The sequence below is a fragment of the Schistosoma haematobium genome, chromosome 6 (genome assembly GCF_000699445.3).
Source record: "Schistosoma haematobium chromosome 6, whole genome shotgun sequence".
Lineage (NCBI taxonomy): Eukaryota > Metazoa > Platyhelminthes > Trematoda > Strigeidida > Schistosomatidae > Schistosoma > Schistosoma haematobium.
Window position 1 is genome coordinate 15,107,549 of NC_067201.1, and position 27,045 is coordinate 15,134,593.

A 27,045-nucleotide genomic window follows, 5' to 3' on the forward strand; every position below is an offset into this window, starting at 1 on the left:
TTCTTAAGGACTAAGGATAACATGTTATTATGATTTACCAATTTCTTTTTTTCCTCTATTATCGTTAGTATACCTAGGTTCCTGTCTGGAAGTATTCGCGATCCCTTGCTACTAGACACGGAAGCCTGTTAAGCGAAAGCTTCTATTCCGACCACAACCATTTGAACCATGTGAACCATATTAGATATCTGGGTGAATTTTATCGCAGCCTATTGCGATTCGGTTCTTGACGGTTTTTTCCGCAACTTTTGGGCATTTTAGATAGTCATTGAGGCAATTATTATTATTGGTCAATGCTTTGAAAACACAACCTTGATCTTTGGATTGGGAAATAGACATCAGCTGTTTGGTCGTTTTAAGTCACAGAGGAATATGCGCGGTGGTGTTGTCGGCTTACACTTATCGGGATTTATTTCTTCCAGGAATGAAAAAAATATTAGCACGTCTTGCCCAAGGGGATTCTGATGAAGGATTTGCATCATATAACAATCTTGGTAATCATCAAGGACCACATCTTGCTGCTGTCGGGCGTAATTTTAGGGTGGGTAGTTTTACACTAGTTGTGGAGTCGGTTATTGCTGAAGGTAGGACTTTAATTTTCAGATTGTTTCGATTACCAATGTATGATTGTCTTATAAATGGTGATCAATAATAGAGGGGGGCACTTGACTTTCTTGACGCTCATGTTTAGGTCAGTTAATTTCCCGAGCTCACAAAAATGCTATTATAACCAGTCAAATTTATTTATGTAGCGAGATTCTTGGATTAAGTACTTGAAGATATATGCTAGATAGTCTAAATCTCTGAAATGATAATAGTACCATGTGGAATAAAGTTAGGACATTTGAGAAACATTGGAAATGGTCAAGATTTTATAGCATCCTTATGTCCAAAACCAATGCATATATGTATGTCTCCTGTGGGGAGTAAAACAAATAATCTAACAGTGTTTCTATCGTTGAATGCGTAATAGTACTTATCATTCCAAAGTGTATCAGTGTATTGCTACGCGAGTCTGATTACGATACTAATCTTCTGAAAAATGCCTTTCTACTGAGACCTATGTATGGTCATTCGAAACCCAACTCATATTTTTAAGAATAAGGAGATAAAGTGGCATATATTAGTCCTGAAAGTTCGACAAGCAGCGACGACTCAGTTCCGACCTCAATGTTTAAGTATGGTATTTATGCCGTGTATATATAAAAAAACCTTTCACCAGTTCATGGTCAAGTACAGCATATGAGGCTCCAAGCCTACATACACTAGGTACTTCGTTGAAATAGTATCTTTCCGCACAATTCATCCCACAACTGTATTTATTTCCCTTAGTTCGGCTTCCTTTATTTTAGCCTATTATTTCTGTTAGTATTGCTACTTTCGATCCTTTGCTTTTCGCACTGATTCATCTTTATTGTATTGCTTTCGATGCAGGGCAACTGTAATATTAATGTTTTTACCAGATATTCCTACATTATATGTTTTAAAACTTGTTTACTTAGATGCTTTTAAAGTAGTCTGAAACCCTCCTGAAAGAACATTTTACCGAGCTATTCAATGGAGAATGTGACAATAAGTGTGACAACTGTCCAGTTATTGAATTTCTAACTTTTTTGTTAGCCTAAAGTGTATCAAGTACACTTGATGAAACCAAATTTTAGTCACCTCGTCAAAACTAGTCAATTGGGAGCGAAAAGCACCTTGTAACTTATTTTGTTCACTTTATTCTTAGCACACTGCACAACCACACTACTTGATCCAACTGTTGTTGTAGCACAAAACTGTATCACAAGACTATTGCGTCACAGTTGTCGGGGTTTTGGGAAATATTGGACTTCCATCCACTGGTTTGGCAACTTGGAACCTCAGCAACCCTCTTTTCATAGCTTAGTGGGATCATTAACTCTCAAAACTAAGTATGCAAACCTAAGCTTGGTTACTGAATTTTTTATATGTCAAAATGAACTTACTGTTAGTGGTTTTAAGATATCTGTCCCAATTGTCACATGTGTACATTCGTGAACAGTTTCAGTATTATGCCCCCAAATGCCCTGGGGAGGGTCCGCTATCCCTCTCGAAATGCTCTCGCATGGCCACGCGTATATAGCCTCTGCCAAGGAAGTCCTCACTGCCTTCTCGTGGCGGGGGTGTCGTTTGCAAAATTGAGAGGACGAATAGCGAATGTCCGGTGCTTTAACCGGGTTGGTGGACATGAAGAGTCCACCTAGTGGAGTTGGGAAACCCTAATTCCAAATCAATGATGCACATGGGCTCGAGTATCCTGATGGAACAAACGGCGTATCAACCGATCGTTGGTCACCGGCTACCATGGGACTGCATTTGCTCCACTGCCTTGTGGATCAGACCTTGAGGTAGAAGGCTCTGGGTGTAACCCCCTAAGAAAACCACTTGTTTCGGTTTGGGCACCCGGGCAGTATCACAGCCCTCACACATATCGAATGAGATCTGTGTGGCACATATGTATTTTGTGTCTTGTACCAATATCTATGTGTTAAAATAAATAAATGACTTCAGTATCAGCTTCAGACTCATCAAAAACCATGACGTCGAAAAACCTTTAAAAATTAAGTCCTAATAAGACATGTCAAATATCTGAAAACAAGAAATATAAGCAATAAAAAAACAGTAAACCACGAAAGGGTAAGTGGATAAAAAAGCTCACAAATGAATTGAAGGTTATCTTGAAGCTTTAACTTAGTAGGACAAAGGACTAGTCAACCACAATCTATGAAAAACAGGGTCGGTAAACGGTGTAGTCAAGCGTTGCGAGACGCATTACTTCAAGACTTGCTGAGGTAGACAAGAACTGTCTTCCTATCACGGAGACGGTTCATTATGAACGTCAGGTGCTTGGGAATCGAAAAGTTATGTAGTATCTCCATGGTGTTTAGCTACGTCATACCTCGTTGTTGGATTAATAGTATAGTATGCCCCACTATTTAGCAGTCAAACACATAATTGATTCATCCATCTTATTCTCGAAATTGTAGGATATTCAATCTTTTTCTTCTCTTTACCTATGTTTCAGAGCATTAGATGTGGCTTTCACTTAAACATCTAAAAGCTTTCAAGACTAAGTCAGTCATCTACGACGCATAATTTTCACGTTGACTTAAGTTCAAATAGGATTGAAATGGAAGAACATGTCAATGGTAGTAAAGTATGAAAGATTGTGTATAAGGATATAGCACAGGAAGAAAGAATTAGTTCGTAGAAAGAAAAATATAAAGCAATTTTAATCTCATGGTTTAAGGGAAGACAAAGAGTGCATACACCGACACCATTGTGATCGATTCTCGACTATATTTGGGATCAATAAACTTGAAGTTCTACCACAAGGGCTGTGGTTTATGTGGACTAAAGCTAATGGTCAGGGTGAGAATAAGAATTAGCCAAACTTGGAAATGTGAATGGTTGTGTTCTGACTTCGTCATAGTATTGTGGTCAACAAAGGACTTAAAGAATCCTAAATCATGTAACAGAACAGTTAGCTATCCAATGTTTTATGGCCTTCAGTTAATATCAGTCAGTGATGTCAGTCATTTACAACTTAGGACCAGGCACATGTATGCATCGGTCCAAGTTGCTATACCTCATTAACACAACAAGATGGACACCGGATTCATAGGAGCGGTTAAGTCAATGGTGGTAATATATAAAAGAAAGATTGCATATAAGGATATAGTACAGGAAGAAAGAATTAGTTCGTAGAAAGAAAGATATGAAGCGATTTTAATCTCTTCGTTTAAGGGAAGATAGATAGTGTATACACCGACGCCATTGAGATCGATTCTGAGCCATGTCACCAAGAGTCTCCAACCATTGGTTACGATAGTCACGCGGACCCCAACCAAGTAGTCTGCATCTACCAACATGACTTAGACTAGAAGTTAGTGACTTCAAGCACTGATTCCACGTCTTGGTTTGGCCGTCCCTAACTTTCTTCCAACGATCTCCAACACCGGTTAGCATTGCACGTCGTGGTAATTGGTGTTCAGGCCTACGTAACACGTGGCCCAACCATCTCAGTCGATGAAGATTCACAACCTCATCAACTGATTTACCATCATTCCCTAATACCCTGCGTCTAACCTCACTATTACTTACCCGGTGATCCCAACAGAGGCGAACAATATCTCTACGATATCTGTGGTTAAATACTAGTAACTTACGAGTATATTCTACTCTTAATGGCCACGTTTCGTAGCCGTAAAGTAGAACAGAACGAACTGCCGCGCAGTATACTCGTCACTTTTTGATAGACGGATATCTCGCCTTCGCCATAGGTGACGTAAGTTGGCGAAAGCCGAACGAGCTTTTCAAATCCATGCTGAGATTTCGTCAGACACCAACTCATTAGAGCTTATCAGACTTCCAAGGTAAGTGAAGTTGTCAACGCGTTCGACTACTTCACTCCCTATCCTTAGTTCAGGTGTTGATGCAGACCGGTCCTGAAGCACCAACTTGCATGTAGAGGGAAAGAAGCACATTCCAAACATTCTGGGATTGTTGATTAGTGCTACCAGAAGACTCTATTATATCAGCGTCTTCATCAAACAGGACTATGTCATCTGCGTATTTTAAGTCGATAAGTGGACCTCATGGAAGGAGATCAATACCCGAGAATTCAGTCGACGAGAATTTTATTTTCAGCAGTAAGTCTGTGGTGGAATTGACCAAAAATGGAGGAGATAGTAGACAGTCTTGTCGGACACCACTTCAGGTTGCAAAATCAGATGACAGTTCGCCATAAGCTCTGATTCGACTGGTATTGTTCGAGTACAGAGCCCTCGCGAGGTTTATATACCTCTGAGGTACACCTTTCAATGACATACACTGCCACAGAACCTCTCTCTAGATTAAGTGGAGTATGCTGAACTAATCAAACAATCTATTTTTCTGTCTCATCATCTTTTAGTCTTAATGTAGTCAATTACTTGACAAATTATGCTATTTTTGGTGATATTTGTCAGTCCTACAATCCTGGTGAGTGTATTTCATGATCTGCATCGTTTCGTCTTGAGTTATGTATTTAAAAAATACATACAAACGGAAAATTCTAGTTTAACTTTTCCAACAAAATATGATTAATCCTCCAGAATTACTTTATCAAAATTTCTTTCTAATCTCTTGTGAAAGTCACTAGAATATCAACTTAGCCATATCATATCACTTTTTCATTATCTACTGATCGAAATTCTATTCATTCACTTTAATACTCCCGAAAGCGTGCTCATCATCCACCAAACCACAAAATCTCAATACATAAAATAGTGGTTTACCTTAGTTAACCTTAAGTATTCCATTGACTGTTGAAAAATATAATTATTCGGTAAAAAATTTTCGGATTATTTGGTAGGAAGCAATCATTTTAAAAATATAATTATTTCGAATCCCGCGAGCGGGATCGTGGATGTGCACTGCTGAGGAGTCCCATAATAGGACGAAACGGCCGTCCAGTGCTTCCAGGTTTCCAAAGGTGGTGGTCTAACATCAATCGTTTCATGATCTCAATCGAAAACTTAATAATCTCCACAACCCCTATACTAATAATTATTTCAGTTATATAAAGACTTCCATGACCTATTTCCTGTTGTAATTGATCAAAAAAATATTTTTCAGACTGACAATTAGATAATAAATCAATTTTTATTTTACAAATAAAAGCCAATCAATAATCATATGTTCATTTCTATATGGAATGACATAGAGATTGACCTATTATGTTTGAAAACAATGCTCAAGTTTTTCGCCAAGTTCCAACAAGTATAATTTATATTTATGCAAATGTTAACAAAATTACAGTTCAATCATTCTGACAGTAATTATAATCTTTAAGTTACATCAAATAACAACAGGGTTAATGTTTACGATGACCAGTGTGTAGTGATAATTTCTTAAATATGACTTGTAAAAATTATTTGGAATCGTCGATATTCTGACGCTAAGCTAGTCTAAGTCATAAATGAGATGTTTATTAAATGGGTCGAACCGATATAAATCATAGGCTTAGTTTTATTATACTAATGGTATTATTATTATTAGTATCATTATTATTACTATTATTCAATATTCATCAATCTGCAGTGTAATAGATCTGTGGACCTGCATAATTTAAATATTCCACTTTAGAAACTCACGTTATCTGATTTAATTCGGGAAATTATAGTTAGTATATGTGGGTTTCATGTGGTCGATGGTGAAGTGGTTGCGTTTTGGCCAAAGCGCTGGGCTTCTAACCTATAATCTATGGGTCAGAAATCCATTTCACCTGCTTTCGTTTCAGCAACCTGGAAGTATGACTACTCTTCATAATAATGAAGTGTAACCTAAAGGCGAGTACATAAACACGTACTCAATAAACAAGTTGATAACAGTAATAATAATATACATAACAAATATAAATGAAAGTTTAATAGACGTATACATATACTTATTCACTAAACCTCATCACTTTCACGTAAAATTTCAATTTCACAAGCTCAAATAATCATTCAAGAAGATATACTCGTGATTTAGGTTTAATATAAGCCTCTTTTGTGTAATTTCATGTGAACTGATTGAAGAGTATTGTTACTTATTCAATATGAGTTGTTTCTAATCTACAACATGTTGAAATGTGTATCAAGGTATATAAACGGTTAATAATATGTTTTTGGTTCTTAATTCAATAAATTTTGTAATGAAGTGCCAAGATAACTCACTAAGACTTAGTAAACTATGTGGTCCGTAATCTTCATTAATCTGTCCTTAAAATAACTTGTAAATGGTATTGAGTTTTGCAACTGGGTAGAAGCAATCCATTGGTTTCTCATATACTTTCTAAATAGACTGCTACTAATAAATTATTCTATTTTGATTTGAGACTTCTCTTAACTATTACCTCCACTTCGTAAGGTTAGAGATTAGGTCAAGGAAGAAAGTAATCAAAGTAAATATATACAAACAACATCCAGACAATTGTGGATAACGATCAACCAAATTTTAGATCAACATAAGCTGTTAGTCAATTATGAAGAAATTCTTCGTAGATTACTTCTCTTGGGAATGTCTAAAAAGAATAATGGGAGCTTTATGACTGAACCATCGAGTTAAGAGAGTATGACATCTTGGAAATCCGTATCCTGAGTTACAAATATTCTCCATCATCATATATTACTTTAATACAAAACAAACTGATCGAAATGTATCTACTATTTAATATAGTTATTCACACTAAATCATGTTATAAATTTACATTAAATAATGTTCATTTGCCTTTAAATAATTTTTAGCCTTTTTAATCTCCTTTTAACTATTTCAGGAGGATTCGGTGTTGTATTTCGTGTAGTCTCTCAACATGGACATACTTACGCTTTGAAAAGAACATGTGTTAACAATAGTCATGATCTTTCTGTTTGTAAAAGAGAGATAAATATTGTAGTAAGTATTCCGTTGTAAGATTATTATCGTTATTTTTTGATATGTAGACCACGAAATAATTTGTTTCTTTCTTCGTCCACTTGTGTATGTTCATCAATGTTTTATCAAAACTATGTGATCTAAGAAAATCTTGTAAACAGAAGGATTATATATATATATATATATATATATATATATATATATATATATATAAATTGCATGTATTAATGTTCTTGGTATCCTAATCGTAAAGTAAAACCGTCTCTGTAGTTGATTATCAGTTGCCTAAATCGACTGCCTACTTTATAGAAAGAGAATGAACTGATACGGCATTACATCTGATGGTTTTTTAAAATTTCTCTTTAAAAAAAGCATTCAGTCATAAACAAGGTAGAACTTGGTGTATTTGTCCATCGGTTCAAGTATCTACATTATATCAGTACGACAAGATGAAATTATCAAGACAAATGGCAGAATGGTAGAAATAATAACAATATCAATGACGGTAAAAAAAAGACCAAATATAGAAAGTGTGGTTCGAAGAGAAGAAATAAATTCATGAAGTAAAACGACCATGAAATAATTCCAAAACAAAATGTCTAAGGGGAGATAAAAATTGAATTTATCTCAAGCAGGTAATATTCACTTACCAACACGACTCAATTCAACAGTCAATGTCTCGATGGATTGATGCTATATTTCAATTCAGTTCCCTTTAGCTTTCTTTTGACTTCTGAACCAGTATGCATTGTGTATCAAGTTTGGTGGTGGTTATGCAAGAGTAATCCATGTCTCAACCACCTTTCTTTTTTTTCAAAGCATCTTTTTAGATTATGTATATGCGAAGCAAATGTGCGCTTACATTGTTTTAATTCACTAAACGTCCCATTCTAGTGATGTTGCTCTTACTACATAAATTTATAAGTTAATTGAGAAGTACAATTAGCTGTTGCATAAACTATAGGACTTGAGTCAAATACCCTAAGTAATCATATTTATTATATACTCATTGTCCATAAACAATGGTGTTTAAATATTCAGTATTCAATTATTGCATTGGAGATTTATTAAAACACCACTGATATTTTCTTTTAACAATTTAGTATGAACTTTGTTCTAGGTGACAAGTGTGAACTCTTATTCAGTGTGACAATTGCAATCTCTATATTACTTCGGATAAACTATATTTATTGTGTGTGTGCTTTTACAGTAACTGTACGTATTTCCCTCTGTATGTCTTATAAAGTGTGTGTAAAAATTGGTATGTAAATGATTGTATTTTAGTCTTTGGGCGATATGCGAATTTGGGACTTGTTTAGGGTTGTGTTTTTGAGGAGCTAATAAATCTTCATTTCATCAGTCTTTCGTGTTATCGCTTTGGATAGTGGGAATTGTAGTGGTTCCCGATTGTCAATTCAAAGGAGTAAGACTGGGGACTCAACAGAGTTGATACGTACATACCAGCGACAACTCTCCAGATATCATAACAGTTGGTTATCTAGTCACAACAGTGATGGCGGAGCCAGTTTTTCAGTTTTAACAGTACCATCATTATTCCATACCATTTTTTGTTCGATGATTCCGTTTGTATATTCCTGCTTTCTTTCCAACAATGTTGCTGAGTTGGCTTGTAAAACTGATGTAGTAGTTACCATGAATTTCAAACTTAATGAAATGACTTAATGATTAGAAAGCAAAGCGTATAAAGTGTATCAGACTACTGCTATATTTTTCCAGAAAATTTAATGAAGTTTAACTTCAAAATTATTCTAATGTTATTTATTTTTACAATTTACCATTTTACATCATTTCTTATCTGTAGAGTTCTTTATCACATAAAAATATTATCCGCTATGTGGACTCGAAAATAATAGATATTCAACAAGGAATATATGAAGTTTTGTTATTGACTACTTATTATCCAGGTAAGTCAAAGTATACATCGTACCTTTACACTAATGTCTGTATATGTATGGTTTACGACAACGTAATAATACTCATGAAGTAGTTACGTTACGTAATAATTGATAAATTGATCACATAATATTGAGTAATTAGGAGAAATAAAATTATAATAAAGTAATTATTCGGAAATCCAAACACTTACTATTTTGCATAATATATACTAGGAACTGACAGAATATCTTAAAGAAACGTCAGAATTGTAGTAGTTATGTAAAAATCAAAAGATGAATGTTGAGAATATGTAAAAATAAAAAGCGGAAGAAATAAAAAAGTCGTTTAAATATTTTCAGAGGAAAAGGTTTAGTCGAAGTTCAGCTAAGAATTCACTCCTCTACCATTGGCTAAAGTAGCGAGAGTGTATGTACAAACTTCTTTTGGATGAATGTGTTAGGTTTGTGAACATGGATTCTTATAGATTCAGCAATATGAAACAGACGAACACACAAACTATGTGGTAAATTTAATGGAATATGGTGGATAACCTTAAAAGCTTTACTAAAGTCAACCTGAAGACCTATGTGTACCAAGTGAGCGAGAATAAAACTCTTAATCACTCACCCGTTCTTTGCTCAACTAATGATACCATACAACCGAGCGATGGCTGCTCACGAGACCGCAATATTGGTGTAAGCCCCTAATTGGAGTAATGTCAGAAAACAAGACACACTCCCAATAGAATAGAGTCTTTCTTCTAACAAAATTACATGCTTATACACAAAATATTTGCAGAAAAATAGACATGATTAATTGTAGATAGTTGAAGCAGATTAATACCATAAATTACTCTGAGTCCGATGAATAAAGATCTTTCGCATTATATCAATTTTCTCAGTACTTTGTATTTTTCTGTGGTTGGGGTGCGAGCCACACTCTGAGTGTTAGTGCTAACAACACTACCTGGTTACTCAAATCGAAGTAGATAGGGCAGGTTTCGAACCTGAGACTTAGTGCTTAAATGTCGAACAGCGTAACCACTAATCCATCTCTATAGTTTACAGTTAGATCATGTCAATTTATCAGGAAAACAAAACAATCTACTTTGTGTAGTTTTGGATTGCTTACTTTTACATCTGTTAACATTTCGACTCAACAAATAATCATAACTATTATTTACAAGCTCTTCGTTTTTTATTTCATCTTTTTTTGTATATTCAAAGGTAGTTTAAGTCAACTCATAAATGAACGGAAACAACACCACAGATTTACGGAAGCTGAAGTTATACGTATATTTAGTGATATTTGTGAAGCAGTTTGTCGATTACACCATTGTAAAACACCAATTATTCATCGAGATTTAAAAGTATGTTATCTTTCATAATTGTTTACTGTTGAATTGAGTTCAGAAAGATTAGGTAATGTTTGTTTACAAACCACAGTAAATGGAACCGAATTCGAACCTGTGACTTAGTAGCTAAAATTCGAACGTCCTAACTACTGAGCCACTACTCGTGTAAAAATGGATAAATAAAGTAATAGTGAATTCTCTATTTCATGAGAAACTTCTTGAATCAGATGCATAGTAGTAATAGTAGTAGAGCAAGTTTTATCAGTAAATACCGCTTAAATAAATTAAGTTCTTGTGTATAATACATTTTTGCATACCTAACGATAAATTGTGTCAGAACTCTAATCTGATTAACATTTTAATTGCCCGTAGAAGATTTCAATATCATTCTGTATAATAAATGAAATTAATAAATTACTTCGATATAGAAGGAAGTCCCATTGTCACATATCTGTCAATAACTGTTGATTGTTTTTGAAATTCATCTTTAACATCTTCATTTTTTAGTGACTTCTTCCATATTAATCACTAAAGTGTTGAAAATACGTTCCTCGAATATGTAAAATTCTCGTTTTCTTTTTAAAAATAATTTATCACCATAAGTAATATCTTCACATTTTATTCTCATTATTATAAATGTTAAGTAACATCCGAATTTACATATTTCCGATTAGTTACTTGTTTGTTTTTTTAAGTAAGAAAATATCCAATGCAAATCTAAACAACCATTGAATTTATAATTATTCTTAGCTAGAAAATTTATTCACATCTTGATACAGTTATCAACAAGAAGTGTTCGTGTTTCAATAGTTGAGTTTACACAATTATACTTAACTATACATCATTCTCTAAGTTATATTCCCTACTGAATCAATAAATACATAAACTATATTCATCACAGATTGATCTCAATCACTGTACTGTTAAAAACCATGAGTGAAAATAACCGAAAAATCTTCCTGAATCTTTGGTGAGAAGTCATGACTAATGGTAGAATTTAGCCATGTTAGAATAGTTGTCACAAATGATAATGAATGATCATTGTGCTATATCGCAAAACGACCAATCCAGTCGTTCTTATAGTTGAAAATTTACCCTGAGACCTGATTGTTCTGAGTTTGACCTCACGTGATGATTGTTAGTGTACACTGCTTCAGTGTCTCTTCATAGAACGAAACAACTGTCTATTATTCTCTGATACTTAATATTTCCCCAACTGGTATCAATCTGTAACGTACACAATTTACAATTTAAAATCAACTTCCACAAATCCTCATCAACTAATGAAATGAATGTATAAATTTACATCTATTCAACATAATAACAGCGTTATATTCCAATTTTTTTCGCTTTCTGTTAGTATATGTAAAAATTACTACGTAATATGGCCACGTTTGTTTGTGTAAATAAATATTGTTGTTGTTTTCTAAATCAATCATAATTTACAACTCTATTTTATTTTAAAATTGTTCTGTATTCACTGTATGTGAGATTGAAAGTAGTAACTGGTAATTATCAAAATATATTATCATATTACAACCTAGTGCACAAATTTATGTGTGGTTGTTGCTTGCAAAACTTCGATTTCTATATATTTATTTCATTGTGTCAATATTAATTTTCATCTTGGACTAGTTCATTGTTAATCTGTTGTATACCTAACCTTGTGGAGTAGGTTACGTTGGTCTTACAAAAGGTGGTGCACTTTGCAAACATATCCGAAAACTACCATTTCTAGTTGTCTAAAGGGGAATGCAAATTAGTCAACAGCTCTCTATTCTCGAACACCTAGTCAACTCTGACCACGTACTGTCATCCGGATTGAGATAGTCAAGGGAACTTGCGTATGGGTGAGGGGCTTTAACAATTCATCAATTGAAGCTTGATCTCTGTGTCCGAAAGAGACATTTCCAACCCCTTATTTTAATATGATCTTATCAGTTGTTACTTCTATTTACTCACTTATTTTATATCTTCTTTATATTCAACAAATGAAGTTATATTTTACACTTCTTATATACATCACTTTCATTTTACTATATATTCAATACCTTTAAAACTAATAAACAATTTATATTCGATGCTTGATAACTGTGTTAACAATACGGTACCTCTCGATTCTGTTATGTACTAATTCTATGTATTTAAAAATAACTGAATACAACTATAAAGTTTTAGTGTAATTAACATTGCCGAGAAGACAAAGTTTTCTTAAAGTAATTTCATTCTTTTGTCTGATCTCCTTTATGTTTTCTAATCTACATATTTACAAACCAATACAACTCATTAGGTGTCTGAAAAAGGTTTACATCCTGATTAACCATTTTAATCTCCACACTTATCCATTACTCCACACCTTGGCATAATAACTTTGCTCATTTGATTTTTCCACGATATGTAAGATTTATACTCTACAGTTTAAACAATTGAATAACGTTATTGAAACTTTTTACGATGAGTTTTAATAGTTTAATACATACAACCGAATTAATCTTATCTGCTTTATTTCTTTATTTTTGGTATGATTTTCAGTAATATGTAAGATAAAACATGGTTTTTAAAAGTAGAAGACATGTATGATCCGAAGGTTTTTGATTGTAAGTGTCTTCGGAGCATGTCTCGCATTTCGTGAAACAACTAGATGAGAATGTTCAGGTTATGGTAGAGTTTCTTTCTCTGAGCTGGATGGAATAATCGTGAAGCATTCAATGTTCCTCTGAACAATATCATCAGCACAAACTTGAGCTCAGAAGTATGCTATTCGAAAATCTCCACATATGACAAACATTCTATCCTATTGACCTCGACCTTCATTTGTTATTGTTAATTTTTAACCTATCATTATCTACCGCTTTATTTTGATTGTATCACTTTGATCTGATTCTTGGTCTTATATATGTCCATGATTCTTCTGATTAGTTGTTAAATTGGATTAATTTCGACGTGTTTGTTGATTGCGGATTGATCTGAGTGCCAAGCTTGACACTTCACTCCTATCTAAAGTTCGTTCTGGTGTTGTTATTCAGAAGAACAAAGAAAGCTACAGGACCGAGCCATCCAGCTCAGACAAAGAAACCACCAAAAACATCCGCTTGAACTATTGATTTTCTACACCATCTCAATGTTCAGGTTAAGCATAGGGTATTAGTCAAAATTGGCTAGTAGTCGGTTAGTGATGTTGTAAATCTTCATCAGCTAAGGCGAGTGAGACATACATTACGTATTCCCCATCATCTCCAAACCTCTATGCTCGATATTTGATGGTGTAAGAGCTGGTTGGAAGAAAGCTAAAGTCAGGGAAACCAATATGTATTGTCAGTCTGTGAAATCATTGACTGTTGGAATGATCCATATTGGTAAATACAGATTAACTAGTTAGGGTCTGCATGACAACCTCAATTAGTGATTGGAGACGTTAAGTGATATGGCTCGTGATCGTTCACAACGATGTAAGTGCATTAACTCTTTGAATTACTCTAGATCTCAAGTTTCAGGATTTTTTCATACATGCCTTTTCTTTCTGTTTTTTTTTCATACTATATTCTTAGTGTATAGTCTTTCTTACGATCATTTTTCTGATTATTTCGACTTGTTTACTATTCACCTGTTTGCACTAGTTTGGTACGAGAATTTGGGCGAACACACATTAGTGCTAGCCTGTACATTGAATATAACTAACTGACTGACTTGTAACTAGTTTTCTTTAAGTTGTTTTCGTAAATCTTCTGGTGAATAAAAGTTTTCTTTTTTCAGACAACAAAAAGGTTATAATCAAAGTATTTTATATTTTATTCTCTCTTTTCTGCCCCCAATGAAAAATGACAACAAAACGTTATAAACGACAGATCGACAATATTCTTATTGACGATCGAAATAATTTTATTCTATGTGATTTTGGCAGTGCAACTTCACGTGTTCTCCATCCTGGTGTTCATGGTCTTGGAAGATGTGAAGAAGAAATTTCTAGGTAGATATTTTTTCTTCTAGTTTGCAATACAAAAATGTATACTAGGTAAATAAACTATGAAAATATATTCGTATCAATATTAGTCAGGGTTTAAATTAATCCCATTGTTGATATTCAAGATTGAAATTTGACCAATCTTTGTAGGTATATGTGCATTCTGTGCAAATTGCTTCGATATAGTCATTTTTCCTAACTTTTTTGTATTGGAATAGATGGATTGTGATGAGGAGGGGATAACACGTTAGCGTTTGAAGCGAACAATACTGGGTTTGAGTTTTAATACGAGCATCAACATATTGGAACACAGGTACATCCGATTTATGAGTCCAAAATAGGACGAAACACGAATTCTGTGTTCCACCGCTAACCATAATGTTTTTTCACTAATTACTTACGCCTGTTATCCTTCGTGGTGGAACATACTTGCTTACTCACACGTGTTGACTCACAAAAAGAACTATAACCCGCTCACCAACATTATCCAACCCTGTCCTGGGTTGTTTTTTCCAATTCTTCCCATGTCTGCTTCCAATTCTCTGTTCAAGTGTGCTCTTCTGTTTCCCTTCGGGATACCAAGTTAGCGCTTGCTTCGGGATGCAGTTTGATGATTTCCGTGATGTTGTATTTTATCCACTTCCAATATCTGTTCCTAATTTCCTCTTCATCTCGAAGTTGCTTAGTTCTCTGCCACAGTAGTCTGTTACTGATGGTATCCGGCCAAAGGACATTGAGTAACTTGCGTAGATAATTATTTAGAAATACTTGTACTTTTTTGGTGAGGCTTGTCGTAGTACTCCACGCTTCAGCTCTGTACGGTAGAACTGTCTTGGCGTCCGTGTTGAAGATTGTGACTTTTATGTTGGTTGACGGTTGTTTTCAGTTCCATGTGTTCTCCAACTGTATGAATGCTGTCCTTGCTTTATTGATTCTTGTCTTTTTGTCTGCATCAGGTCCTCATTGTGCATCGATGATGTTTCCCAGATGCATAAGTTTCGACCTCTTCGAGATTTTCTCCATCAAGTGTGATTGGGATGGTGTTTTCTGTGTTGTGTTCCAAGTTCTTGCCTTTTCCTTTGTGTATGTTGAGGTTTACTGCTTCAGACACTGCTGCTACATTGGTTGTTTTGACCTGCATTTGTTGATGTATATGCGATAGAAGTGAGGGGTCATCTGTGAAGTTCGAATCGTTTAGTTGCATGCATGCTGCCGATTGTATTCCATGCTTCCCTTCAAATGCGTAAATCTTCATGATCCAATCGACCACCAGAAGAAAGAGGAAAATGGAGAGTAGACAGCCTTGTCTAACACCAGTCTTCCCTGGAAATGATTCTCTCAGCTGTCCTCTATGCATGACTTTACAGTGTGGTCCGTCGTATGATTTCAGGATGATGTTGACGATCTTCTCGGGTACTTCACAGAGTCGAAGTAGGTTCCATAAAGTTCTTCTATCCACAATACCAAATACTTTTTCATAGTCAATGAAGTTGGTGTGTAGTGATAAATTCCATTCAGATTATTGTTCAACGATAATCTATAGTGTCGCGAATTGTTCTGTGCACGACCGATCCTTACGGAATCCAGCTTGTTGATCTAGAAACTGAGCTTCTACTGAATCTTTCATTCGGTTCAGTAACACTGTTGTAAACGTTTCCTGATACCGACAGTAGTGTGATGAATCTGTGGTTATCACACTTCTTCAGACCTCCTTTTTTGGTATCTTGGTGAGGTATCCTTCTTTCCAATCCATCGGTACTTGTTCCTTCTCTCAAATCTTCCTGAGTAGAGTGTGAAGCACATTTACATTTGCTTCTATGTCTGACTTCAGTGCTTTAGCTGGTATGTTATCAGGTCCTGCTGCTTTTCCACTCTTCATTTGTCGGATGGCCATCCTGATTTATTTGATCGTTGTTGGTGTGACATTTATAGAAAGGTATGTTTTTGCTGCCTCACTGTCTGGTGGATTCAATGGAGCTGATCCACTGAAGAGATTTACAAGGTGTTCTGCCCATCTGTTTCTCTGTTCTTCAATCTCGGTGATTGTCTTGCCGTTCTTGTCCTTGACCGGTTTCTCTGGTTTACTATATTTTCCTGTCAGTTTCTTCGTTGTGTCATATGGCTGTCTCATATCTCGTTCTCTTGAAGCTTTTTCCGCTGTCATTTCCAGCTCTTCTGCATATTTTTGCTTGCCGGCTCTAATGCTCCTTTTCACTAGCTTGTTTGTTTCTGTGTATTCATCTTGTGCCTTAACTTCCTCTGTTCTTGTTGGGATGTTTTTAGTCGCTGTCTTCTTGAATTTTATCTAGGGTTTCAATATAGATCCACTACTTGTGATGATGCTTGGTGCGGCGCAACACCTGACACACTGAAGTTAGTGTTCTTTTGATTCTTTCCCAGTAGTCCTACATAATAGTTTCTTCTTCTGTAAGTGATTGTTGTAAGGCTTGGAACTTGCTGTTGAGAGTTATCTTGAATTTGTCGATTTCGACAGTATCGCGAGGGGAGGCTGTATTGAATATTTGTGATGCTGTTTGTCCAGTTGTCCAGTGCTTCTTTAGATTCAGTGTCTTCTTGGCAACCATCAGGTGGTGACTTCTACCTGTGTTTCTTCAAGGATTACTGCCGGTCCCAAGCCTGGGTAAAGAAGAATGGTTAGGCATGGAGTCAGCAACCCCGTCCCGTAGAAAGCAACCTTTCTCAAATAACGCTGATCAGAAGGAACAATTTAAACCATTTTCACTAATAGATTTATATATTTAAACTCTCAATTCATGTCTACAATCTGTTGTACATCATCATTATGAATTTTCATGCAATTTTTTTTCGAATTATTATGGTCTAGATATACTACTTTAGCTTATCGTGCCCCTGAAATGGTCAATCTATCCTCATCAATTCCATTAGGTCCACAAATCGATATCTGGGCTTTAGGTTGTATGCTGTATTGTATATGCTATTTCAATTTACCATTTGGTGATAGTATTTTAGCTATACAATCAGGTAATTTTAGTCTACCAGACAATTCACCATATTCTGAAAGATTACATAAATTAATTGGTAAGTTTTTTTAGTTTTTAATATATCATTTTAAGCGTTTTTGCTTAAACAATTATATTTCTTCATAAACTGTCACCTTTCAGTTTTTACGTGTTTTAAAACTAACCTCATTGTATTATGGATCATGGTTGGATTCGGGAAACGTTCAAACTTTGAGAACTATATTATAAGAATTTATTATTCAAATTTCTAGTGCTTAAGTACTATATACTTTTAATATTGTATTTCTATATTTCTCGTATTGTACCGTCCCGATTTACGCATAAACTGTAGTTATATGTTTTACCTTCTCTAAGTTATTAATTATTAACCTATTGTACAGCTATACTCATGTTGTATGTGCTATTTGAATCGTTCCATCGGTGTTGAGAACTGCAATTGATCAGTTTTGACATATATGCATTCATCTTGTGCGAATCGCCTCCATAAAACCAATATGATACAATTTGATATAGAATAGATGAAATGTGGTTAGCATTGGAATCCGTAACTTATGCTTCGTCCTATTTGGGACTCGTCAGCTGAATGTACCTGCATCACAGAGTTGGTGTTCACTCCGGAACCCGAATCCAGTACTGTCCACTCTAAAAGCCATCTCATTATACACTTAGCTACCCACTGGCTTGTGTAATGGTGTTGAGTTTAATCAACTTGCATTAGTTATCTGAATCCTTATTTATTGGATAGTCATGTGTACATTGTTAAACACTAGTCATCTCAGTTTAATTAATACTTTGCATATCTATGCATCCTCCGGATTTGCGATACATTTATGGGAGAAAAGGATACCTAGCAATCTAAATGTATTCAGGTGGTGCCCAATCTAAAAAAGTGAGAATGAATGACTGAAAGTCTAGTGTATTTAACTCTCTTACTAACGAGGTTGTGAATCTTTATCTACTATAAGGTTGTCGGAACATAAGTGTGCCCAACAGACGTTTACCTCGATGGATGATGTTAGTTGGTGTAGAAATATGTTAGAAGAAAGCCAGACAAAAAAGTAGCATCAGTCCTTGGAATTACTACCTGTTGGTCTGAACTCACTGCCTTCTCGCAGCGAGGGTTTTGTTTACGAAATTGAGAGGACGAAAACCGAATGTCCGACGCTTTAACCAGGTTGGTGGATATAGAGGATCCACCTAGGAGAGTTAGTGAACCCTGATTCCAAACCAGTGATGCATATGGGTTCCAGGATCGTAAGGGAACAAGAGGCGTATGAACCTTTTGTTGGTCACCGACTACCATGGGATTGCATCTACTAACGTTGTTTCACTGCCTTTGGATTAGACTTAGGTCAAAGGTTCCAGGTGTGGCCTCCTAAGAAAGCCATTTGCTTCTGTTTGGGCACCCGAGCATTATCACAGCCTTCATACAAATAAATGATAATTACTACTGGCCTCATTGTTATTCTGCGGCGCGTATGTATTTGGCATCCTCTTGTACCAATGTTTATGCACTTAAATAAATAAACAATGTTGACATAGATTACACGACTGGGATTCGCGCAATAATAGTTGACATTGTTTTAGAAACAATCGCAATAGTGCAAATGCATTCATCCTTTGTTTTTCTCTAGATCTTTAGCTCTTCTATTTCTTGATACATACGTCTTCATTTTGTCCTTTCGATCCACATTCTCAATGTTCAATCTTTTTCATAATCAATACTACCACATTCCTTTGGAATCCGTCTTGTTCAATGCATTTCGCTTTACTTACGTAGTATGAGAAATTGGGCCAGTGCAATTATTTGTGGTTGTTTATCTGATTCTGTAGCTTCGTAGCATATTACACCACACTATATCATAATAACATATAATTACCTTGGAGAGCTGTTATTCAGTCTTGTATCCGTATGAATATAAGTTACACATACTTGTAAAATAATCAAGAAATCAATACAGATAATTGTCTTAGAATATTTTTAAAAACAAGGTCGAAGTAACAACTTTTCATTAGTTTGCATACAAACTAAAGTTACAAAGAATTATTTACTAATTGTTGAATATAAACTAAATCGTTTAGAGCTTCTTTTTAATGTGCCTATATGTTGGTAGGTTTGTTTGTCAACTTAATCTACTATCTATGTAGATATCTATCTGAAATCAATTAGATTATAACCTATCTCATTAATGTATTCGTTAAAACGATTGGTTATTCTATCACAGAAAAGTATATCCAGAAAGGCTAATATTAAAAGACTTTGTTTTAACTGCTCTACTGCTACTACCATATTCAAATCGACATCATCACTGACTGATATTAACTGAAGGCCATAAAACACTGGACAGCTGACTGTTCTGTTACATGATTTAGGATTATTTAGGTCCTTTGTTGACTACAATACTATGACGAAGTCAGAACACAGCTATTCACATTTCCAAATTTGGCTAATTCTTATTCCCACCCTCACCATTAGCTTTAGTCCACATAAACCACAGCCCTTGTGGTAGAACTTCAAGATTATTCATCCCAAAGATGGTCACCGGGATATACACAATTCTTGTTTCTAAACTTAGTAATAAGAAGGCCATCTTAAATAGAACATAAGTCTCTGCAGACCACCTATCTATAAATTCATTTATCTTTCTCCCACATTAAGTCACTTCATATCTTTCTTTCTACGAACTAGTTCTTTCTTCCTATACTATATTCTTATATGCAATCTTTCTCCTATATATATTACCACCTTTTACCTAACCACTCCTATGAATCCGGTGTTCATCTTGCTGTGCTAACGAGGTATGGCAACTTGGACCGATGTACATATGTGCCTGGTCCTACGTTGTAGCTGACTGACTGACTGACACATTAAAACATTCTTCACAAAAAGTGTGTAGGAGTAGGTAAGATAAAAAAGAGGTGACCAATTGAAGATGTGGTACGGGTCCGTGAAGTTATTTACTGTCGGATTAAGCAGTGTTAGTTTGTACAAACTCCCTGGTTATAGTTCTTGTATCTTCGTAGTCAATTGTTAGAGACGTTGGGTGATATGAACCAGAATCCGTTTCAGTGTCTCAGATCCATTCATATCTTGGGTTCCAAGATTATCTTATTTTTTGTTCAGTGAGTTCATTCTTTCTTCCTAAACTATATTGTCTATGCCCAATGTTTTGCACTACTACTGATACTCTTAATATTTCTACTACACCCGTATTTCTTTGAAAATTTCATCATCTTGTTTTCCTGATATGGTGTGGTAAGTTAGATCAATGTGCGTTTGTGTCAGGTTGATTACTGAATTTAAAACGTTTATCATTATTTTCAATTGCATCTCCGATAGGATTTATTCTTTTTTTTTGTAAACATCTTATTCTCACAGGTTATATTCTTTGTGTGGATGCATTCAAACGTCCAGATATTTATCAAGTTTGTGCATTAGTCTTTACGCTTGCGGGTCGAAATAATCCTGCTCAGAATTTAGGTGTATGTTGTTGTTTGATTTAATTTGTAATCTTTTATTCTCTTGTATGTATTTGTTTTGTTATTCACTGTATTTGTAACTTCCTTATAAAGTTGTATCTTCATCAACTAATCACATTTTAAGTGATAAGATATATATTTATACCGTCCTCTATTCATTAAGGTTTATCTATTCATCATTTAAGCATCATCTTCGTAAGTCTAGTCTTAAAATGACCAGTCTTCTACTCGTCTTCAATTCCGATTGGAGTATTTTGATCAACAAACGGATATGCAACTCTGTAGTCAACCTCAAAATCTTGTATTCACCGTTGAAATATATATCTGTATGTTGCTTTTATCAAATTTGGTGGAATAAGATCCAAACTCATCTTTCAATAATCCATAGTTTGAGTGCTTACAACAGTGAGCTACTAACCATTCATAGATTTTAAACTTTTCCTTACATATCCACCATTTTCTATTCACACGATGATGCGATATCACACTTTTTCACTTAAGTAATTTAGACACTTTAAACTTAAAATTAACAATTGAATAACATATGAGTCACTTGGTACGTATTTCACCTATCTCCAATTTTATTGTTTTACCGATCCTCCAAATCATGTATCTCAGGTTCGTACAGATTTATTTTTTATGTACCTACTGAAATCAATATTATCAATTATTCTATCATTATAACTGATCATCTATACTTGATCAATCCAACAAAAAGCTGAAATCCTACATCATTTAGATCCGTTCTTTAATCAATATCTTCTTGCACATTTCTCCTTTTACTGTTCTTAATTCAATCCACTCAATTAAAAAAAATATATTCTCATTCTATCTTCCGTCAATTATTGTTTGTTTTTCAATGTAGAGTATTATACAGTTGTATCAATTATGAGATCTGTCTAATCAGCGTAAACTTTCTTAATTGTACAGATATGTGATCTCAAGGTCATTTGCATCATATTTCTAATTATTTTAATCAGTCAAGTGTAAAAAAGTGTTACGACACGATAAACATTGAACAATGGAAACAAAAATAAATAATCATCTGCTCACTAGTGACTGACTTCAAGAGATACTCCTGGAGTTCTAATGGGAAGCCGTTACCAGTGGAGTTCAACCAGGTCTGTTGTGAGTTATCAGCTCACTGAAGACAATGGTATATGGTGGCGCAACTTCGTGGATTGGTTGAAGTTAGACATTAACACCGTTGGATGCCAACCAGCTCAGTGGTCTATTGGTTAAGTGCTCGCGCACGAAGCCAGTAGGTCCTGGGTTCGAATCCCGTGTGGTGCGGGATCGTGGATGCGCACTGCTGAGGAGTCCCGTGCCAGGACGAAACGGCCGTCCAGTGCTTCCGGGTTTTCCATGGTGGTCTAGCTTCAAATGACTCATGATTTCAGTCTGTGAAAAAATAAATCTATTGAGTTTATTTATTTAATTTGTCTTACTTTAATTAACTCGTATTTTCTATGATTGATATGATTATCGACTTGTTCTTAGTTATCTTTTGTTGTTGTCGTTGTTGTGATGATCACTTTTCTCTTATTTCTTTTTTTTTAATAAAAAATAAACACATACACAAACAAACAGAATCTTCCAGTTCCCCTTTGGAAAGATCTAATTGTACCTCCACGAGAATCTCAACTCAAATTACCTGTCAATTATCATACGTCTGAGTTAAAATCAGAAAATAGGTATGTACTATAAGAATGGTTGTTTTCTTAAATAAATGACTTTTTTAAAGCTTTGATAATTTAGTTGATGAAATACTATACTTTTTTTTATCTTGTTTGAATATGTAGACCTAGTCTAGTGTGGTTAAGCAAAAAAAGATCTAGTTAAAACCGCGAGACTATAATTTATAGACGAACCAATCAGATTTACGATAACAGGTCTTGAATTTTGGCGCGAAATTAATTAATTCATTTGTGTAAATAGCATTTCGGCATTATAGCTGATGTCAGTTCGTGATGAAAACCCTAAATCTAATTCCTAACCCTAACTATCAACTGTAAATATTAATCCTAATTCCTCACACTAGTTTATAACCCTCATTTAGCCGTAGTAAGTGGACATTTTCAAGGTCTCTAGCGTCGCTCAAAGGTCGTCCATAAAGTATAGGCTCACCGTCAAAACAATAAACAGCTCAATACTAATTCATTTAATTCAAATTAGTCATAGTTTTTTTATAGATCAAATCATTTACGATTGTTTGTCAAGTTAATAACTTGTTAATTAAAGCTTGTTAGACTTAAATTCCCCTAAATGGAAAAAGCATATTAATCACTTTAAACAACAGTATTGCAAACATTTTTACAAAGAACATTCAATTCATACGCTACAATTGTGAATTTGGCAATTATTTGGAATTAATAATCAATGATAACTGATTGTTTACTGGAAGTTTATTAAAACACAATCTAGTAATGAAGAAGCATTCATATTTTCTATTTCACACAGTTATACATCTTACCACTATTGCTTATCGAACAATCAATCGATAACGTGTTGTGTTCTCCGTTTCATATTATTGAACGAATACAATTCACTCAGCTTGATTTGCATGTGAATAAAGACGTTTATAGTAGAACCTATATACTAAGTACAAGTTTATAAACTCGGTTTTGATCGACGCTATCATAGTATGTAAGGCCTAGTAACAGACTATAGCAACTCTCCCATAATTAATTTTGATTACGGTTACTTTCGTCAAGCCCTTCAATTAACTTATTTGGCAGACCATGTTATTCGAACAGTAACAATTTGTCTACTTCTTTGTATTATTATGATCACTATCATATCTGTATAAACGTGTACGTTTGATCACATGTGACAGCCTGCGTACATATCTCTAGCTTAAATGCTAATCGCTTAAATATCTCGTTCTTGAGAGTTCGAAGTTGATTACCAATGTATATACTAAGAATCACTATGATAGGAGACAGAATTCATTTATCTGACCTGATTGTCGTTTGTCCTAGATTTATATTAATGAGTATGCATGTTATTTGTAAGGGTTTGTATTTTCCCGTTGTTGATTACAATGACTACAAGTGATCAGGCACGTTCCGGGAGGATTGCGTCAATATTTCCATTCATTTGCAAGTTTTTAGTAGAGTTGGACAGTGGTTGGTTTTATTTAGAATTCGTCAGTTAGACTTACTTGCTTCTCAATGTTGATGGTCAGATTAAGACTCGAAGCTAGTAACTTTCCATCCTAACGCTCAACGCGTTATCCGCTGAGTTACTAAGTTCGAAGGTGAAAGAGACTGGGCTGGAGTTTTGGTTTGAGTATCAACACTGGGATCCAGCAATATGCAACTGAGGAGTTCCACTGTAAATTTTGTTTACTATCACTGTAAAATTATTTTCAAATTGAAATTCCATCATTTTATTAAATAGCATTATGATATATTTTCTTCATTTAATTACTTAACTTTCCCATTCATTCATTGATATCAGCCCAATTTCTCCTTCCGTTAATATTCGAAATAAATCTTGTTCACCTGATCAGAAACAATCTATTCATCAGTCAACGGATCAATTTATTACGAATACGTCGGTAGCACCAAGAGAAAGACCACGACCTAATTGCTCTGCTAATAATCGTGTAATTGTGGGTAACACTGTAAATTCAATTATTAGACCACCGATTGTAACATCATCAATGACTGACAATAATAATAATCCCGTTACGACAAACTTTGCCGACTTTTCCTATTCAAATATACTAACTGTGTCAAATCAAAATATCAGTTTGCCATTTCAAGATTCTTTTAATCAACAACCATCAACAAATGTAAGTTGTATGCATCTCAATAAAATGTAGTGCATGGTGTGGATACTTCTTTTAGAGTTACATACTATTCACATATTTTTATAGAGAGTTTAATTGGATTTTTGTTGAAACCTCTATGTATACTGTTCTGTAGACAGTTGTACCGCTGCCGAATTGCAGTGTTAACATTAACTCTGGAATTCATGTACATTCAGTTGACGAGTCCCAAACAGGACGGAACACGTGTCCTGGATTCTATTGTTTGCTTAATTCCGTCAGTTATATGTCGACATGTGTTATAATAGCTATATTGAGATATTTAAATAGAGCAAGAACAAACATTGATGCAGAATAGTATGAATTCATATTATTTCGAGGTTTCTCGTCAGCTGCTTACAAACCAAAATTGTGATAGGATTTTTACATGGAGATAGTGTGAAACAATTGACATAAATGAGTGTAAATAACTTGATTACAATAATAACTATATATAGATGCTAGAAACAGGTCAGAGGTCAAAAGAGGGGGTTAATCCAGGGTAGGTGGTGTAATAATTTAGTGAAGTTCATAAATTGTGATAATTGTAGAGATTAATGGAATTAAATAATGATAAGGTAGATTACGTAATAATAATTAAATAGGGTTTGGAAAGTTAAGATGATTTAAGAGGATCAGGTGGTGGAAATGTGTGAATAAAATTTATTTTAAGAATTAGGTAGTAGGGGGGAGTATAAAATATCTTAGAATAAGTAAATGAATAAAATAACCAAAACACAAAACAAACAGACAGTAACAAAACGATTACCAGGGTAGTGATAAGTTTATTAAAGTCTCTTTTTGGATGCATAAGTCCGGTTTCAGTTTCTTAATTGCAATGGCTTCAGCAAAGCGGAGAGTGGTAGTAGTTCTTTGTCTATTGATAATTTTAAACGCGCGCATAATATCGACGGTATGCCCGGTGTCAAGTAGATGCCGAGCTATTGCACTGTTAAAAGCTTTAGTCCCTCGCAGCGTCAAGTTCTTCGGAATATGCTCAGAAATGCGAACCTGTACTCTTCTCTCAGTTCTTCCAATGTATGCGCCACGGCACGTACATGAGATAATCTGCACTGGATCCACATCTGCCAACCAAGGTTGATCGAATTTTAGTCAGAAATATTAACTCTCTGATTACTTATAAATTAATTACTTTTCTTTAGAAAAAAAAAGTATATCGGAAATCAAACAGTTGTCACTAGTAGCATTGGATGATTCGTCACATCATATCAAAAAATGATTAAAGTTGGAAATGTATACTATAGAATTCTGGTTTAGTGATTATAAAATGGTTAAGCGTTCACTATGATTATAATACCTGGATGTCCTAGGTTCATTCTATGCTAAGGTTGTAGGTGTACACTACTTGAGGAGATTATACTAAGAATGAACAGTTTTCCAATGTTCCTGTCTTTTAGTAGTTCCTCAATTAAAATTAATTTATGATAATTCTGTTGACTTCTTCATTAAATGTACTATTTCATGCTTTTAAAACTCTACTTATGTTAAAATATTAAGTTTCAGAATTATTTTTTTCTTAGAATATCAAATCAACTGTTCCTTTTATAATTTGAATCAATAATTTTCATTGACGAAGTTAAAAACTGTTAACAAATAGAGTTGTTGGATGCACACTGCCGAGGAGTCCCACAATAGGACGAAACAGCCGTCCAGTGCTTCCGGGTTTTTCATGGTGGTCTAGCTTCAACTGACTCATGATCTTAACCACTAAAAATAGAATTGTGTTTGTTTATTTTTTTTTGTATTTTATTCTCTAACCAAATTTATTTATTATTAAACTAAAACGCATGTTTATTTTGTTTATTTAATAAAGCACTGAAATTTTGATCCATAATAGAGCATTAAAAAGTAGTAGTATGTATCATAATGATAAATCGATAATTTTTTGGACGAATCAAAATGATAAAAGCTTAGTACATTCAGTTAGTAACTGAAAAGAAGTAGTATTTAATGAGAGATGTAGTTGAATTAAAATTGTATCATGAAAAGGATACTTTCCTAAAAGGAAGGTTAGCTCATTATTATGTAATAGTGTATCATTATTGACTTTTATTCTAAAACATATCTAATAACGTCTCAAACAGCCGAGTTGTGT

The 27,045-nt window shown here is 34.5% G+C and overlaps 1 protein-coding gene across 1 annotated transcript in view; it reads left to right on the forward strand.

Moving 5' to 3' along the window:
• Nucleotides 1-309: 309 nt before the first annotated feature.
• Nucleotides 310-27,045, forward strand: part of BMP2K (BMP-2-inducible protein kinase) — a 34,397-nt gene continuing 7,661 nt past the window's right edge. The window contains exons 1-9 of the mRNA XM_012937825.3: nucleotides 310-584; nucleotides 7,325-7,443; nucleotides 9,245-9,347; nucleotides 10,545-10,687; nucleotides 14,518-14,639; nucleotides 17,479-17,693; nucleotides 21,015-21,118; nucleotides 22,706-22,809; nucleotides 24,578-24,914. Of these exons, the coding sequence (XP_012793279.1) occupies nucleotides 425-584; nucleotides 7,325-7,443; nucleotides 9,245-9,347; nucleotides 10,545-10,687; nucleotides 14,518-14,639; nucleotides 17,479-17,693; nucleotides 21,015-21,118; nucleotides 22,706-22,809; nucleotides 24,578-24,914 (1,407 nt within the window). The 5' untranslated portion in view covers nucleotides 310-424. The remainder of the gene's footprint in view (nucleotides 585-7,324; nucleotides 7,444-9,244; nucleotides 9,348-10,544; nucleotides 10,688-14,517; nucleotides 14,640-17,478; nucleotides 17,694-21,014; nucleotides 21,119-22,705; nucleotides 22,810-24,577; nucleotides 24,915-27,045) is intronic.